The sequence below is a fragment of the Hyla sarda genome, chromosome 2 (assembly GCF_029499605.1).
Source record: "Hyla sarda isolate aHylSar1 chromosome 2, aHylSar1.hap1, whole genome shotgun sequence".
NCBI classification, from domain to species: Eukaryota; Metazoa; Chordata; class Amphibia; order Anura; family Hylidae; genus Hyla; species Hyla sarda.
This window is the reverse complement of record NC_079190.1, coordinates 98,232,259-98,250,358: the sequence shown is the minus strand read 5'-3', so window position 1 is coordinate 98,250,358 and position 18,100 is coordinate 98,232,259. Positions and strand designations below refer to the sequence as shown.

The 18,100-nt window shown below is 41.9% G+C and overlaps 1 protein-coding gene across 3 annotated transcripts in view; it reads left to right on the top strand.

Moving 5' to 3' along the window:
- TFCP2 (transcription factor CP2) overlaps positions 1 to 18,100 on the top strand; it is a 96,077-nt gene that overhangs the window by 38,858 nt on the left and 39,119 nt on the right. For all 3 annotated transcript variants that reach the window (XM_056562655.1, XM_056562657.1, XM_056562656.1), the window contains exons 5-8: positions 747 to 853; positions 5,249 to 5,401; positions 13,055 to 13,165; positions 14,686 to 14,774. In XM_056562655.1, coding sequence (XP_056418630.1) covers positions 747 to 853; positions 5,249 to 5,401; positions 13,055 to 13,165; positions 14,686 to 14,774 — 460 coding nt within the window. The remainder of the gene's footprint in view (positions 1 to 746; positions 854 to 5,248; positions 5,402 to 13,054; positions 13,166 to 14,685; positions 14,775 to 18,100) is intronic.

The following is an 18,100-nucleotide window of genomic DNA, read 5'->3' as shown; positions in this document are numbered from 1 at the left end:
GGAAGGAAGATGAAATTGTTGGATTTGTAGGCAAAAGAAGAAAACTCAAAAAGGAAATACCAGTTCACAAAAAGCTAGCCACAGTGTTATGGCCATTTAGCCCCAAGATAAGCCCAGATCCTTCCTAAACATGTCCATTACTGTCTGGCAGGTACGTACTAAAATCACCTTATGGTGGATAACCCCTTTAATATAACTTGACAAATTGGCATGATTTCAGAGTGTGGCACACAGGACTTGTGCACTACTTAAAGGGGTATTCCAGGCCAAAACCTTTTTTTTATATATCAACTGGCTCCGGAAAGTTAAACAGATTTGTAAATTACTTTGATCAAAAATATTCTCAATCCTTGCAATAGTTATTAGCTTCTGAGGTTGAGTTGTTTTTTTTCTGTCTAACTGCTTTCTGATGACTCACGTCCTGGGAGCTGTGCACTTCCTATGGGGATATTCTCCCATCATGCACAGCTCCCGGGACGTAACATCATCATTGAGCAGTTAGACAGAAAACTTCAGAAGCTAATAACTATTGGAAGGATTAAGTTTTTTTAATAGAAGTAATTTACAAATCTGTTTAACTTTCCGGAGCCAGTTGATATATAAAAAAAAGTTTTGGCCTGGAATACCCCGTTAATAAATTTAAAGCATTTCATGCCATTACATTTTTTTCTAAAACATTTTGTATACCTTTTTTTTATTTTTATTTTTTTATCTAAAGATTTTTTTTTCCCTCCTAAAATTTCTAGATGTCCCCATGTCTGTGGGTATTATTGACCCAAGAGCCAATCCAACTCAGCTCAACACTGTTGAATTTCTCTGGGATCCTTCCAAGAGGACATCTGTCTTTATACAGGTAAGGAGAATTCATTGGTTTTTGGACAATATTTTCTGTTTTTAACAGTTTGTCGATATTCAGGCAATAAAATTGTCCCTCAGCTTCAGATAAAAGGTCTGTCCACACATAATCTACATTATCCTTTGGCATATGATCTGGTTGACCCTTGTACCTGTCCTGCAAACCCTGCACATAAAATCCTGGCTTTATCAAACTGTGACATAAAAGCTGGTGTCCTTTGCCCATGACAATAACCCCTTAAGGACCAGGCAGTTTTACACCTTAGGACCAGAGCGTTTTTTGCACATCTGACCACCGTCACTTTAAGCATTAATAACTCTAAGATGCTTTTACCGAATATTCTGATTCTGTGATTGTTTTTTCGTGACACATTCTACTTTATTTTGGTGGTAAATTTTCGGCGTTACTTGCATCTTTTTTTGTGAAAAATTCCAAAATGTCATGAAAATTTAGCATTTTTCTAACTTTGAAGCTCTCTGCTTGTAAGGAAAATGGATATTCCAAAGAAATTTTATTTTTATTCACAAATACAATATGTCCACTTTATGTTGGCATCATAAAATGGACATATTTTTACTTTTTGAAAAAATTAGAGGGCTTCGAAGTAGAGCAGCAATTTTCAAAAATTTCATAAAAATTGCAAAATCTGAAGGGACAGATGTTACAGAACTACAACTCCCAGCATGCCTGGGCAGTCTAAGCATACTGAGAGTTGTAGTTTGGCAACATCTGGAGGGCTACAGTTTGGGCACCACTGTAACAGTGGTCCCCAAACTGTGACCCTCCAGATGTTACAAAACTACAACTCCCACCATGCCCAGACAGCCTTTGGCTGTCTGGGCATGCTGGGAGTTGCAGTTCGGCCTTCCTAGTGGTTGCCACAGTAAAAATCACTTTACTTTCAGTTTCATTTCCCCCCCCACCGTCTATTCCCTACCTGAGCCGGGATCGCCGGTGAATATCTGCGATGATTGCCAGGCCCCACGAGTCTTCTCCAGGTACCGGCCTCCATGTTCTCCCCCCATTCTGCCTGACATCAAGGGGTAGGCAGAACGGGGTGTTTCCATGGCAACCCACCGTCCTGCTCTGCCATTGGTCAGAATCAGTTCTGACCAATGGCAGGGGATGGGAGGAGATCGCAGCATTGCGACCTCACTCCTACCCTGCAGGATGCTGGGGCCTGTCACTGACAGGTCCGAGCATCCCTATTTTCCGGGTGATCGGGTCACCAGAGAACCCGATCAGCCCGGAATAGGAGAAAATCGCATGTCTGAATTGACATGCGATTTTCTGCGATCGCCGACATGCGGGGGTCCCGGGACCCCCCTAGGCATTTGCACGGCATGCCGTTCCCATCTCTGCCCGGCGAGCGGCAGGGACCGGAAAACGCCATGATGTTGTGGGACATCATTGGTCCTTAAAGCCCAGGGGGCCATGACGTTCCACAATGTCATTGGTCCTTAAGAGGTTAAATCAATTTCCATTTTACCAGAAGTTGGGATAAGATGCCAAATGACACCAGATCTTGTTTTACACAGATTGGTCCAGTGGTATCAATGAGTCATTGGTATCGATTTAATTGACTTCGTAAAAGAGCAGTCCCTGCCTCCAATAACCAGTGTGGAAAACTGCTGTCAAAAGCTTCCAGCTGTTGCAAAACTACAACTCCCGTTGGCTGTCCGAGCATGCTGGGAGTTGTAGTTTTGCAACAGCTGGAGGCACGCCGGTTGGGAAACACTGCTCTAGAGAACTTGTGTTCCTATGCATCATAGAGTAATAGAATAGAATTGGTCCCGAGAAATGGAGTTAGGTTTCCTGGTCAACTTTTCTTATTATTATTATTTTTTTTTTTTTTTTTTTTTTTTAAAGGAATTTTCATGCTGCTTGAGCCACGAGTCATGTGGGTAGTCCTTCGTGACTTCCCCTTGTAACTGGTGAAAATATGTCAAGTTACAGGGTAAATAAAAACATTACTAAGTGGGATGGGGATGACACTATAATAAGTAACCCGTTAAAATGTTTATTTATATTTTGTTTAAATTTAATTTTGGCTTATTTTTGTTTTCAAATGGTCCAAACCACAGCTTTTTTGTAGTATATTCCTTATATAAAAATGACTAATGGAAAGGGAACATAATTTATAGTTGTTTAGCTGTTCTATGTGCTATTAATAGGAGTAAAAATTGAGAACGTGAAACTGATTTCCTTTGCACTGTTGAGACCCCCATGATCTCATGAACAGGCACAAGTCGCTCCGTTCATTATCTTTGGAGATACCGGATATAGTAGAGTACAGTGCTCTGCTGTCAACATCTACTTCAATGACATATGTAAGTTGTATTCTGGGACAATGCAGCATAGACCATAGGTGATCTATTCTGCATTGTACCAGAATACAACTTAAATATGGACTCTGGCATCTAACACCCAGCTATTAACAATAAGGACTGTTGCCTTGAGATCTTAATGCCGGAGCATTGTATGCCGGATCTCTGAATGATATAAATCAAGGTATCCATATGCAGTAGTTTGTCTGTTCTATATTCCATTTTATATTGTATTTTGTCTTTATCCTACCCTCCCACAAGGGCCCTGTGAGAGGAGGACCAATAACATTATTATTTTATGCAATTATTTTAATAAAGCATTTCATATGATATTGAAGCACGGTTTCCTCCCATTATTTCTCATGTACCAGTGATAACTTGAACTGCCCTAGAGGTTTGTATGATTACTATTTATTATTGCTATTTGTTGTGGAACACCTTAGATATAGGTGTACGCTAGGGGTGTAAGAAAAAATCGATTTGCTCGATTATCGTGATTTTTCATTTGGCGATACTGTATCGATTTAAAATATTTTTTAATCGATCTTTTTAGGGATGTGGAATTCCTATCGCCCGATGCCCGGGACATGCAGTGCCGGGCAGGTGAATTTTTCCGGCCCTTTGCTCTGCTTCGGGCAAGCAGAGCCGGACCTGACAAGCGCAGCGGTGCTCAGCATTCTGTATGGAGCGACTCCTGCCCGTCAGCCCCCGGTTGTTCTCAGTAGCGGGGGCCGCCGCTAATAGCCAGCATGTGGCAATCGCTGCGGCTGGCTATTAACCCTTTAGAAGCTGACCGGCGTCTAAAGGGACATGTGAATGCTCCCTGGTGGGCTAGTGGGGTGGATCGCCTCCCTGCAGTGTGATCGCGGGCGGGTGATCCACTGTGGAGGTAGCCGGAGCGCTTTCCTCTGCTTCCTGCTGTCCTGTGGCTCTGTCATTGATGGAGCCTGGCTGGACTAGGCTCTATCATGGATCACAGAGCAATGGAGTTCAATAGAACTCTATTCATCTGTGTTAATAAAAGTTTAAAAGACAGATTAAGCCTTTCCATATTAAAAGTTCAAATCACCCCCTATTCCTATATAAAAACATGTAAACATAATAAAAATAAATATATTTGGTATCACTGCGTGAGTAAAAATCGCAATATATCGTTTTTGAGACAGAATCGGGATATATCGCGGTATATCGTATAGGGATGTAAGAAAAAATCGATTCTCGCGATAATCGCGATTTTTCATTTGCCGATACAGAATCGATTCAAAAATATTCTTTTAGGGATGTGGAATTTTTAATAAAACGCACTTTATCTTACCTGCCAACGAGCCCCCGGAGCTCCGGTACAGGTGTTCGGTCCCCGGGCTGTATTCTTCTTACTTCCTGTTAGTCCGGCACGTCACATGGAGCTTCAGCCTATCACCAGCCGCAGCGATGTCCCGCCTCCGCTGGTGATAGGCTGAAGCTCCATGTGACGTGCCGGACTAACAGGAAGTAAGAAGAATACAGCCCGGGGACCGAACACCTGTACCGGAGCTCCGCGGGCTCGTTGGCAGGTAAGAGAAAGTGCGTTTTATTTTATTTTGCAGCCCGGACGGGATAACATGAGAAAAGTGAGCACCGGAGTACTAGATCGCCGCTGTCAAAGCTGACAGCGGCGTCTATTGGGATCTATGAATGCTCCCAGGTGGGCGATATATCGCGATGTATCGTCACCTAGACGGTATCGCGATATATTGCGATATATCGAATCGCCACACTGGTATCGCGATTCGAATCGCCAAATTCTTGGCGATTCACACCCCTAATATCGTATCGTAACGCCAGATTCTTGCCAATTCACACCTCTAGTGTACACCCATTATAACCTCGGAAAGATAAATTGGGAGCTGCACTTTTTCTGATTTTTTTTTCTTCTTTTTTTCAGAAAACTAAAAAATAATATAAAGGCAGGGGATGGTTTTCATGATGGGGGCAGTGAACTTTGAGGATTATAAAATTTAACAAGATCATGACAGGTACTCTTAAAGGATATTGGGTATTTTACTGTATTTTTTTGTATTACTAGGTTCATTGCATTAGTACAGAATTTACAATGAGGAAGCACGGGGGTGAGAAAGGTGTTCCTTTCCGAATCCAAATTGATACTTTCAAAGAGAACGAAAATGGAGAGTATACGGAGCACCTGCACTCAGCCAGCTGTCAGATCAAAGTGTTCAAGGTATGTTGGTTTTTGTAGCCTGCAGCTACTGTAGAGGATGTTTGCATCTCTTTGGTGTACTTTGTGTTTGCTGTTTTGAGAACATGTAAATGACTACACTGGGCAAATATCTAAATCTGTATTTATCCAATTCACATCATTCGTATTACTATAATAAAGCAGTGCTACTTGTCTAGCTCTTGTTTATCGTAGGAGAATCTTTCAGACTTGGAGGTGTGCACATTTAGTACAAGGCTTTTGTAGCTTTTAATTGCCAATGTAGGTCAACAAGCCTCCTTGAAATCAGAATAACCAGAAATTCTAGGCAGTAATTTCTTTCGAACAATCACGGTACACAAATAACCCATATACAAGTCTGAAAAAAATAAAGGAAACACTTAAACACACTGTAACTCCAAGTCAATGACACTTCTGTGAAATCACACTGTCCACTCAGGAAGCAACACTGATTGACAATTAATTTCACATGCTGTTGTGCAAATGGAACAGACAACAGGTGGAAATTATAGGCAATTAGCAAGACACCCCCAATAAAGGAGTGGATCTGCAGGTGGTGACCACGGACCATTTCTCACTTCCTATGCTTCCTGGCTGATGTTTTGGTCACTTTGGAATGCTGGAGGTGCTTTCACTCTAGTGGTAGCATAAAACTGAGTCTACAACCCACACAAGTGGCTCAGGTAGTGCAGCTGATCCAGGATGGCACATCAATGCGAGCTGTGGCGAGAAGGTTTGCTGTGTCTGTCAGTGTAGTGTCCAGAGCATGGAGGTGCTACCAGGTGACAGGCCAGTACATCAGGAGACGTGGAGGAGGCCGTAGGAGGGCAACAACCCAGCAGCAGGACCGCTACCTCCGCCTTTGTGCAAGTAGGAGCACTGCCAGAGCCCTGTTAAATGACCTCCAGCAGGCCACAAATGTGCGTGTGTCCAATCAAACGGTCAGAAACAGACTCCATGAGGGTGGTATGAGGGCCCGACGTCCACAGGTGGGGGTTGTGCTTACAGCCAAACACCGTGCAGGACATTTGGCATTTGCCAGATTGGCAAATTCGCCACCGGCGCCCTGTGCTCTTCACAGATGAAAGCAGGTTCACTCTTAGCTCATGTGACAGTCTGGAGACCCGTGGAGAACATTCTGCTGCGTGCAACATCCTCCAGCATGACCGCTTTGGCGGTGGGTCAGTAATGGTGTGGGGTGGCATTTCTTTGGGGGGGGGGGGGGGGGGCAACGCCAGGCCACGCCCCCTACTCTGATCAGTTTATTGGCTCAGTTATCATCTCGGCTCTTTCCAGAGGCACACAATGGCTCATTCTAGGAATTTCCGTCATCTACACAACCACAACTGGTTTGACTGCTATTCTGCCACAGACTCTCTCTTCATGCCAGACTTCAGCTTGTTGTGCCTCAGGTGGTTTCCCTTCATTTAAATATAAATTGCCGTTCTCTGGAGCTACTTAGCTGTATTAAATGGACTTCTGTGTATGGAAATCTGTAGCAAGAGTCAGTCTTCCACCAGCTAACACTTGATTATAAGCTGTAGCATTAGTGACAGTGACTTGCCATCTATGATTGGTATGTTTAGTAGAGAAATGTCTTTATTTTAATATACAGACAGTAAATATCTTTACACAACCTTAACCCCTTCAGGACCAATGCAAATAAACCTGTACGCCCCTGAAAGACCAGGCCTGTTTTTTCAAATCGGGGATGTCTGTCTTTATTAGAGAATAACTCTGGTAACGTTTTGCCAATCACGATAATTCTGACATTGTTTTTTTGTCACAAATTGTCCTTCATGTACATAGTAAAAGTAAGCCGATATCATTTGTAGTTTTTTTTTACAATGCAAAAAATCATGAAATTTTTACAAAAAGTTACGATTTTTTGCTATTTTAACACTAATTGGTTGCATATATTTATACTTACTGACCAAATAGTTCATGAAACTTATACTTTCAGATGTCTACTTTATGTTGACGTCATTTTTTAGTTTTCAATTAAAATTTTAAATTAGTTAGAACCCTAACAATTTAACTTGAAATTTTGAAAATTTTGAAAATTTGAAAAGTACATCTTTTTTTATGTGCTATGCAAGGTTTGCAGAAATTAAAAGGTAGTAGAACAAAGGAACACCCCCCCCCCCCCCCAAATGACCCAATTTTAAAAACTAGACCCCTTAAGGTATTCGCTAGGGGGTACAGTGAGTATTTTAACACCATAGTTTTTTGGCAGGAATTATTACAAAGTCAGTGTTTAAAAATTCGAAAATTGCAATTTGTCACAAATGCATCATTTGGGGGGCATATTTTTTGTACATCACTTCTGAAATTGAAAGAAATGCACCCTATATTTTATTTAGCTGCTTGTCCCATGTTCGGAAATACCCTCGCTTTGGCCATATATGGTTCCTTGGCCGCGTGGTAGGACTCAGAAGGAGAGGAGCGCCATTTGGCTTTCAGGGCAGAACAGTACCCCCACCCCCACAAGTGACCCCATTTATATACCGCACCCCTACAAATTATTGGCTGGTCGGCTGGCAGTATAACGCGTCTGTCTGTGACAGTTAAGGCTCCTGATGGATATATCCACCATGTTGTGGGAATAAGCACCCGCTCATGGCGAATATATCCATCACTGCTGCGGCTGGGTAGCTCAGTGTGTCCGCTCATGACTGCTGGCGGAAAATCCGCCGCTATGAGTGGACGCACAAAGCTACCCAGCCGCAGCAGCGAGCTCATTACCGTGACTGCTGCATAATGTGTAGGATCACATGGTGGACATCCGCAGCATATTACATGCCGTGGATGTCCGCCAATGCCATCCTACACATTATGCTTTTTTTTTTATTAGATTCATTTAATAAATGTATTTTTAATATATAGTTTTTTTTACATTTTTATTTATTTTTACACTTTTATTTTATTTATTTATTTTTACACTTTTTAATGCTTTGGAATACTTAGTATTCCAAAGCATTGCAGTTATATGCTGCCTGCCAGTTTTCACTAGCAGGCAGCATATTTCACTGGCAGGCAATACCCAGGGCAGACCTGGGGGTCTTTGTAGGACCCCCGGCAGCCCAGGTATGCAGCAGCACCCCGCGATCGCGATGCGGGGTGCTGCAGGAGAGACAGAGGGAGCCCCCTCCCTCTGTCAGAACTCCTTACAGCGCGCGGTCACTTCTGACCGCGGCTGTAAGGGTTAAACTGCCGGGAGTGAAGTGAACTTCACTCCCAGCAGTGCAGCAGGTCCTGGCCAGCCGCGGCCACACACAGCACCCCGCGATCGCAATGCGGGGTGCTGCAGAGGAGACAGAGGGAGCCCCCTCCCTCTGTCATAACTCTTACAGCCCGCGGTAACTTCCGACCGCGGCTGTAAGGGTTAAAACTGCCGGGGGTCCTGGCAGTGCAGCAGGGTCCCGGCTGTGTGATACAGCCGAGTCCCTGCCGCGATCTCGTGGGTGCACTGGGCAGCACCCACGAGAATAATGGACGAGTATAGACGTCCAGGTGCGGGAACGCCCGCCAACCTGGACGTCTATACTCGTCCATGGTCGCTATCGGGTTAAGTACAGATCTCTGTAGGAAGAATCTATGAATTAACATTGCTTTTGGCGCCAATGCACACTGAGGAAATTCCTATGGAAAATGTTTTCAATGAGACTTTTTGTGGAATCGGAAAACCCCAAAAGTCAATGGGACTTTGGTTTCTGATGCTCATTTCTGCTGTGAAATTCCACACAAAATGAGCACAGATTCAATGTGGCATGGATCCGCTGAGAGAATTTATGGGCTGTGGCTAAAATGCACAGCAAACAAAGAAATCTCCATCCTAGGGAACAGAAATACTGCAGCCTGCCATTTAATGTGCATAAAAATGTTACGTGTAATTGTGGTGACAGTTCCACCAAGAAGCAGTGCATGCGCAAGATGTCACATTGGTCTTGGCTCCACATCACTGCTTAAGGGTGGCTCTGTCTTGGTGGTAAGCTGGGGCTACAGAAGGGGAGACGGGAATGGTCTGGGCGACTACCCCTCACTGCTGTTAGTCTACTGCATTTACATTACAGGTATCACTTTGTATTAGCAGCGAAGATACCAGGACAAATGTGGTGTCACTTTCCCTTCATTCTGCGTTTTTCTGTTGCAAGTTGCAGAGGAAATATATGCTGATTCCACATCACTTCTGGTTCACTTACCATTGAGCTGAAAGATGCAAGTCCCCAGAGGAATTAAGTGAGGAGCTTCCTCACTTTTCTCACACTTTCCATAGTGTGAACATACCCTTAAGCTGACAGTGTTATGATACCCACCATGAAATTTAATCTGGCTTCACTTTAAACCTCTCAGCAATCTGCAAGTTGTCATTTATGAAAGAAAACATTCTAAGTTATAACCCAAAATAGGTGATTACAAAATTACATACAAAATTAACCCATATTAAAGCTTTATTGTCATTAGTTTTAAAATCTCCAAAAATGCTCCAGCAGGTGTAGTTATTGGAAAATGCTGCATATAAATAACCTTTGCTGGAGACTGGGGGAGTAGGACAACTTGTTCTGTTCTTCCCCAACACCCTTGTCACTCACATGGCCTTCACTTAGGCTGCATTCACATCACGACTTCTCCATCCAACCTGAGTACAGGATTTTTATAACTTAAAATCGTATGAAATCGTATATAAAGTCTGATCCATTGACCTCCATAAAAAAAATGGATCCATAACACACATCCGATTTGATCCGCATCCGATTTCACACGATTTTTGTTCGGGTCTGAAATCGGGGTTGACCACGATTTCAGACCTGAACAAAAATCGTGTGAAATCGGATGCGGATCAAATCGGATGTGTGTAATGGATCCGATTTTTTTATTGGAGGTCAATGGATCAGACTTTATATACGATTTCATACGATTTTAAGTTATAAAAATCCTGTACTCAGGTCGGATGGAGAAATTGGAGAAATCGTGATGTGAATGCAGCCTTAGTGTAGCGTGTCCACAATATAGGGTGCCAGACCACAAAAGTGTTTATTTTTTTATTTTATTCTGTTTATATAAACAATTCATTGATTTAGTACCTTTAGTATTTGTGGTGAGGATGGATCTTGGGAAGAAGCGGCACAGCACATGTCCAATTGTAAACCAAGATCGTGAATTTTTTCACCCGTCTGGTAAAAGCAATGTTTTAGCTCCACAATAAAGCCTTTCTCAAGCCTGTGTGCCATTTCTTCCCAAGCTTCACCCTGTTTGATTCTAGACCTGAGATCTGGTCCAGGAGCTGCGCACCCAGCTTGAATAGAAAATCCTGACTGGACTACAAGTCTCTACACTGTGCCCTTCTATTTTTTATTTCTTTGTTTTTTTGTACCTAGAAATCACTGTCCCCTGTATATGCTGCACTTGTTTGACCCCTGTCTCCATCTCGCGTAGTACAGTGTTTCTCTGAAAATAAGACCGGGTCTTATATTAATTTTAGTCACAAAAAAACACACTAGGGCTTATTTTCAGGGTAGGGCTTATTTATTTACGGTATGTACATGGAACAACATTTAACGATATTTACCCCCATCATCATCATCATGTGATGGGTGCAGCTCTGCCCCCCCCCCAACATCCCCCGCAACCGGTTTATCAGCCCAGCGCTGCACCCCACAACGGGAGACTAAACGTATGTCACCCGCGAGCACAGCTTCTCTCCCCCCCACCCCTGCCAAATAATTATCACTACTTGTACTTTGTATTCCTGTGCCCAGGCTGCAAATATTAAAAAACTAATTTTAACTCTACCTTCGTCCTCCGTTCCCCCGTTGCTAAGGAACCGGCCTCATGGTCCCACCGCTGTTCTTGCTGCTTCCTGGGGATGGGAACGTCACAGAGCCTTCAGCCTATCACTGGCCGCAGTGATGCCCATCCTTGACCGATGATAGGCTGAGCCCACTGTCATGTAAGAAGCCGGCCGGCTCCTCACATGACAATGCGCTCAGCCTATCATCGGCTGAGATGGGACATCGCTGCGGCTGGTGATAGGCTGAAGGCTCTGAGACGTCCCAACGGGGGAATGGAGGATGAGGTACGGTAAGTTAAAGTTTGTTTTTTAATATTTGCAGCCCGGGCATTGCCTAGGCCGGTGGTCTTCAACCTGCGGACCTCCAGATGTTGCAAAACTACAACTCCCAGCATGCCCGGACAGCCAACGGCTGTCCGGGCATGCTGGGAGTTGCAGTTTTGCAACATCTGGAGGCCCGCAGGTTGAAGACCACCGGTCTAGTTCTTATTTTCAGGGTAGGGCTTATATTGCAGCCCACCCCGATAATCCAACTAGGGTTTATTTTCGGGGTAGGGTGTAGTTTCAGGGAAACACGGAACTAAGCAGTGGCAGCTGTACCCTAAGGATCAGCAGTGAGCAGACAAGATTTGCTGTTAGGACTAGATCTAGTATATTAAGATAACTTATTAATCAGTATTAAATAAATAAACTCTTTAATACACCCTTTTTTGTGATGTTGTTTCAATTACAAGGTGTTATCTAGTCAGGTAGTTTTGCAGCTTTATTCCTTGTAGGGCATAAAACGTCTTTTAATATGGGCACGTTGTAGTTTCTGACTACCATAGGGTTTGCCACCTTTACAAAATAAGAACATGTGAAGAAGCAGTTCTTGTATCTTTACTTTACATTCCCCCAATGCTTGCATACTTGACATAAATGTCGTTAAGAACTTTTCTGCTTGTGGCCCTTAAGTTTAATACGAAGATATTTGTGATTCCGAGGGCTGCAGCGACCTTGGGTCAAGGACAATGTTAGCAGTTCCTTGAGGAATTCGTTTGGCATGCCTTGAGTTATTAATTTAAAGTGTGTGTGCTAATTTAGTTGCTTTACAGATCCTGACATTGTGAACGCACTTTGGAAATGGTTTTAACCATTGCGCTTATTTACAGTCTTAAGGGTAATGCTAAGAAACCAGATCACTCATTTTCTGTTAAAGCTTAATTTAATATAACAAAATATATATATTTCTAAGAACATCAGTACCCTGAATCCAATCCTTTTATATATGTATGCAATTTTCTGGTTACAGACAATTAGCTAAAATTTGCATTGTTCCTTTTACAAAAATATATGGCAGCATCGCTGCCAAGAGGAGTCCTAAAATTGTTACTTGTGCTCTTGTTCATCCTTTTCTTTGTCAAAAAGAAATTTCTGGACTGTCAGATACCAGATTACAGGTTTTTTTAAATTTATGTAAACGTTCATGTTTCTGCTGTAGTCAATGGGGGAGATTTATCAAAGCCTGTGCAGAGGAAAAGTGGTGCAGTTGCCCATAGCAACCAATCAGATTGCTTCTTTCATTTTCCACAGGCCTCTAAAGAGGCCTGTGGAAAATGAAAGAAGCAATCTGATTGGTTGCTATGGGCAACTGCACCACTCTTCCTCTGCACAGGTTTTGATAAATCTCCCCCAATATGAGTATATTTAGTGTTGCACTTTTCCAATCATAATAGCCATACATAAGACAATGTGAATGTCCCATCTAGTTATGAAATCCTTCTTATGACCAGAGCTCCCCTTCTGGACCTCCGTTATAGTGACCATGCTGCCTGACACTTTGTTTTACTGCTTTTTAATAGTATTTTGTGTTTCAATACCTATAGCCTAAAGGAGCAGACCGAAAACAGAAAACGGACCGAGAAAAGATGGAAAAGCGGACCCCACAGGAGAAAGAGAAATATCAGCCTTCCTATGAGACCACTATTTTAACAGAGGTGACTGGCTTTTAACATTGTTTCCTATAAAGTAGTAATACAACTTGTCACCATGCTTTCCAAATTTAGCTTATGCATTTATTAGCGATCTGCATGCATAGACAGATAGGGTATTGGGTGTGTTACGCAAGGGCTCTTGATATTAAAGGGGTATTCCAGAGCCCAATAAATTATCCCCTAGCCACTTTGTCTTATTGTGGAAGATCTGACCTCACAAAGTGACAGCGAAGGGACAAAAACTAAACAGAATTTACTTTCAGAAGGAATATAAATCCCCAGCACTCCATTTCTTAAAGGGGTACTCCGGGGGGGGGGGGGGGGGGGAAGTTCTTGAATCAGAAAGTTTACGGATTTGTAAATTACTTCTTAAAAATCTTAAGCCTTGCAGTACTTACCAGCTGCTGTACACTACAGACAAAGTTTTTTTTTTTGTAGTTCTTTTTTTGTCTGACTACAGTGCTCTCTGCTGGCAACTCTGTCCATGTCAGGAATTGTCCAGAGCAGCAGAGATTTGCTCCTACTCCGGACAGCCCCTGACTCAGACAGAGGTGTCAGCAGATAGAGCTGTGTCAGACTGGAATGAACTACACAACTTTCTCTGGAACATACAGCAGCTGATAAGTACTGGAAGGATTAAGATTTTTAAATAGACATAATTTACAAATCTATTTAACTTTCTGGCACTAGTTGACTTTAAAAAAATGTCCTTCATGGGTACCCATTTAATCTTTCTTCTCTTTAATATTACTTTTATCTCTTAGTCTAGTCAAAGCTGAGATTCCATATGTTTTGGGAGATCACCCTTTCCTTCTGCTCTCAATCCTTTGTCTTGCTGTGATACAACTAGCTGCAGAAGGAGCCTCCCCCCACTACCTTTTTGTAGTAGTAGACAAAGAATATATTAAGCCCCACCTTAGTAGTCTGCCATATTAAAATGGGTGAAGTCAGAAGAAAATGAACACACTTGTTCTATATAAAGACTTCCATGTAACTATATCGGGATTATGCAGAAAATTCTTTAGACTGTGACAGTGTAGGCAAGTTTATCTGTTTACATGTCTAGTGTTCCTGTGATGTGGACCTGTAAAGCTGATCTCCTGCCTGTTCTTCAGATAGTAGGGGGTCTACACTGAGTGGCCGCTTTGCCAAGCCAACCATACGATGTCCACAGCATTCGTTGGCTGTCATATGGTTGGTTCAGCTTTACAGGTAAACTTTAACGTAAAATCTTCCACAGATGTAGACCTTAAATGAGGTGTTGCATTGTGGCAATAATTTTTTGTGTGTGTAATTGTTTTCCAATATACTTTCTTAAACGCTTGCTGTCATTCATTGTTTACTTCCATTTGATATAAATCTGTCCCAGTCATGTGGTGATCACGACTGCTTACATGTACATTGTGTCAGAACGGTGTCTTTTAACAAACCAGACAGGTATCCCTTGTTCATAAACATCCATAAGAAATTGATAAAAGATTGGTTGCAACAAAAAAATGTAATTGTTTTTGGATTTTGTTTAGTGCTCACCCTGGCCTGAGATTACATATGTCCCAAACGCTCCCTCTCCTGGATTTAACAGTTCCCACAATAGTTTTTCAATTGGTGAAGGGTAAGTCTCTTCTGCTTTTATCCTAATAAGACAGTGCTTTAACTTTAGCTTATTTGAAATAATTTTTTAATTTTACAAATAAAAATATTAAAATATTTGGATATATATATACATATCTATCTCCTATACCCTCTGTGCACAATGTGAGATTTTTAGGCCGGGTTCGCGCTAGGACCGCAGGGACCGTCCCCATTTTTCGAGTCTGCCTTGAAACAGTTCCCACAATAGTGTGCACTGTGCAGCAGAATCCCATTGGCAGCTGCATCGGAATTTCCAAGTGGAATTTAAAAACAAAGTTCCTCTCTGAAATTGCATAGTGTGAACCTGGCCTTTATACTCATCACAGTTTACAGTATTCTCTTCCATGACTACTGGATGCTGTATCTCTATTGCAACATAATGGGGGAAATAGATCTGCATCTATCTATATTTAACCCCTTAAGGACACAGGGTTTTTTCATTTTTGCACTTTGTTTTTTCCACCTCACCAAAATCATAGTTTTTCATTTTCCACCTACAGACCCGTATGAGGTCTTGTTTATTTGCACCAATTGTACTTTGTAATGACATCAACCATTTTTACCACAAAATCTATGGCAAAACGCCCAAAAATTGGGGGGGGGGGGGGGGGGGGGGGGGGACGGGGAGAGAGAAACCCCCCACCATTTTGTAAATTTTGGGGGATTCCCATTCTACGCAGTGCACTTTCGGAAAAAATTACACCTCTTCTGTAGGTCCATACAATTAAATTGATACACAACTTTAGATAGGTTTTATTTATATTTTTACTACTTTTAAAAAACTAACTTTTTGTACGAAAATTGGCATGTTTAAAAATGTCTTCTGACCCCTATAATGTCTGTGTGTGTGTATGTGCATGTATAATATATATATATATATATATATATATATATATATATATATATATATATATATATTATATATATTATATATATTTATACGGGGCTATATGATGGCTCATTTTTTTTTCCGCCATGGTCTGTAGTTCTTATCGGTACCACTTTTTTTTTTTTTTTGATTGCTTTATGTCCATAGCATAGCATTGATCAGTGCTATCGGTGCTCTGTTGCTCCAGCCTGCTGAGGCTGACTGGAGTCTTGGAGAATCGATCGGACGGGGAGGAGGCAGGTAAGTGCACTCCCGCCATCCTCTCAGCTGATCTGGACATTGCAATTTCCCCGTGATGATTCCGATCAGTTATGCAGAGCTGCAGGTAGTGCATTTATGGCATTTTAGATTCCGCAATCAATTTTGATCGCAGTGTCTAAAGCGTTAATGCTGGGCATCGGCCTGATTGCCGGTGTCCTGCATTAGCTGCGAGTCCAGGCTGCTGATGGCAGCCAGGACTGAAATGATATGAAGCGAGCTCAGCCATATAAATGGCACAGGTCGTTAAGGGGTTAAAGTGCTGCTTTACTAAGTGCACTGGAGATACTCAGGAGATAGTCTGGAGGTGTACACAAGTAAAAAGTAAGGTTTGTTTTAAATCTTTCCCTCTTCAGAATGGTGGCAGACTTGGTTCATTGCAGGAATTGCTGTGCATGTTTCACGTTACACTTTTTGGAAGTTTGGATGCTTTTTGATCTGTAGACAAGTTATCTTTACTGCAGCAGAAAATTGCATTTTTTAAGTCTGAGATTTGCAAATTTTCTGTCGCCAAGGAAAAAAGCAAAAAAAAATAGAAAACTAAGGCCATTTCTGGTGCTGTAATTTGGATAATGTTCCAGTCACGGTTATTTGCTGGCCAGATATCTGCTCCATAGCCTGATTCCCTTCTCCTGCGCACTTCTCTCGAGCAGGGGGCTTGTCCCTCAGCAAGCTATGTCAACTTACATTTCCTGACAGTGCCCTGCTGCAGGGAACCAGATGACCAGCTGTGAGAACCTAGATGGAATTGGTACAGATATTCTAAATTAAAAATAATCTATAAGACCAGGCAGAAGGAGGCCAAGCAAGTTATAAGAGTTTCCAAAGCACAGACAGAAGAGAAAATATCTGTCAGTGAACAAATGAAAACACATTTCAGGTATATAAATGAAAAACTTAAATTAAAACAAGGAATAGTGCTGGATTATCCTGTGACATCGATTATTATATGCTTTGTGCTTTTTACCTTTTGTTTGTTTGTTCCCTCCCCATTTCCTATTCAGTTAACTTTCCCCTTACTAAAAAAACTTCCTTAAACAATTCATAAAAAATTTAAACAAGGAATAATAAAATTATAAACAAAGGAAGGTAGGTATGTAGAAGAGGAAAAGACTAGCTGACTGCCTCAGTAAATTTAATGAAAATGACCTCAGTTAGGGAGGAAGATAACATAAATTATTTGATGCATATGTCTTTATACAGTGCCTCTCTCTTTAAAGTATAAACAAATCAGAGGGATCTGATGGGAGACACTCAGTTGTTAAAAGGACTTTAACGATGTACTAGCAAAACTGATAAGTCTTATTTAACCATTCTCTACTAACAAGAATTGACCCAGAATATTGGAAATGAGCAAATATGGTGCCTAAACTCAAAAAAAGTTGTAGGGAGGAATCGGGCAACTTAAGGCCAGTAAGTCTGACATTAAAAGTGGGGAAATAAATAGTAACAATACTAAAGGATAAAATTGATGAACATCTACATCACAAGGATTGCAAGATGGAAAAATGTGGGTTTACCTAACTATTGTATGTATTTTTTATTGGGTGACTAAAGAATAGATAAGAACTTATGTACTGGAGTCCCCTTTAAGCATGCGTGGGATAGGCATGAGGCTATCCTTCATATAAGATAGGGCCAGGGACTATCGATAGCATTTGGGAAAATTGGACAGCCTAAATGGGCTGAATGGTTCTTATCTGCTGACACATTGGGGGAGATATATCAAAACCTGTGTAGAGGAAGACTGGTGCAGTTGCCCATAGCAACCAATCAGATTGCTTCTTTCATTTTTGAAAAAATGAAGGAAGCAATCTGCTAGCTAGGTGCAACTGCACCACTCTTATTCTACACAGGTTTTGATAAATCTCCCCCATTATATGTATCTGCAAAAATGGGTTACGTAACCTGCAACACATTTTCAATGTGTGTTGGACCGTTATAACTCCCCCAATAGAATAGTCAGCAGAAAATAGGGGTGTAAATAAGCCCATGGCTAAATAGGGCTAGTCATCACAATTTTGTCTATCCCCTTAAAGCAGTGATGTCCAAACTGTGGGCCTCCAGATGTTGCAAAACTACAACTCCCAGCATGCCCAGACAGCCGTTTGCTGTCTGGGCATGCTGGGATTTGTAGTTTTGCAACATCTGGAGGGCCA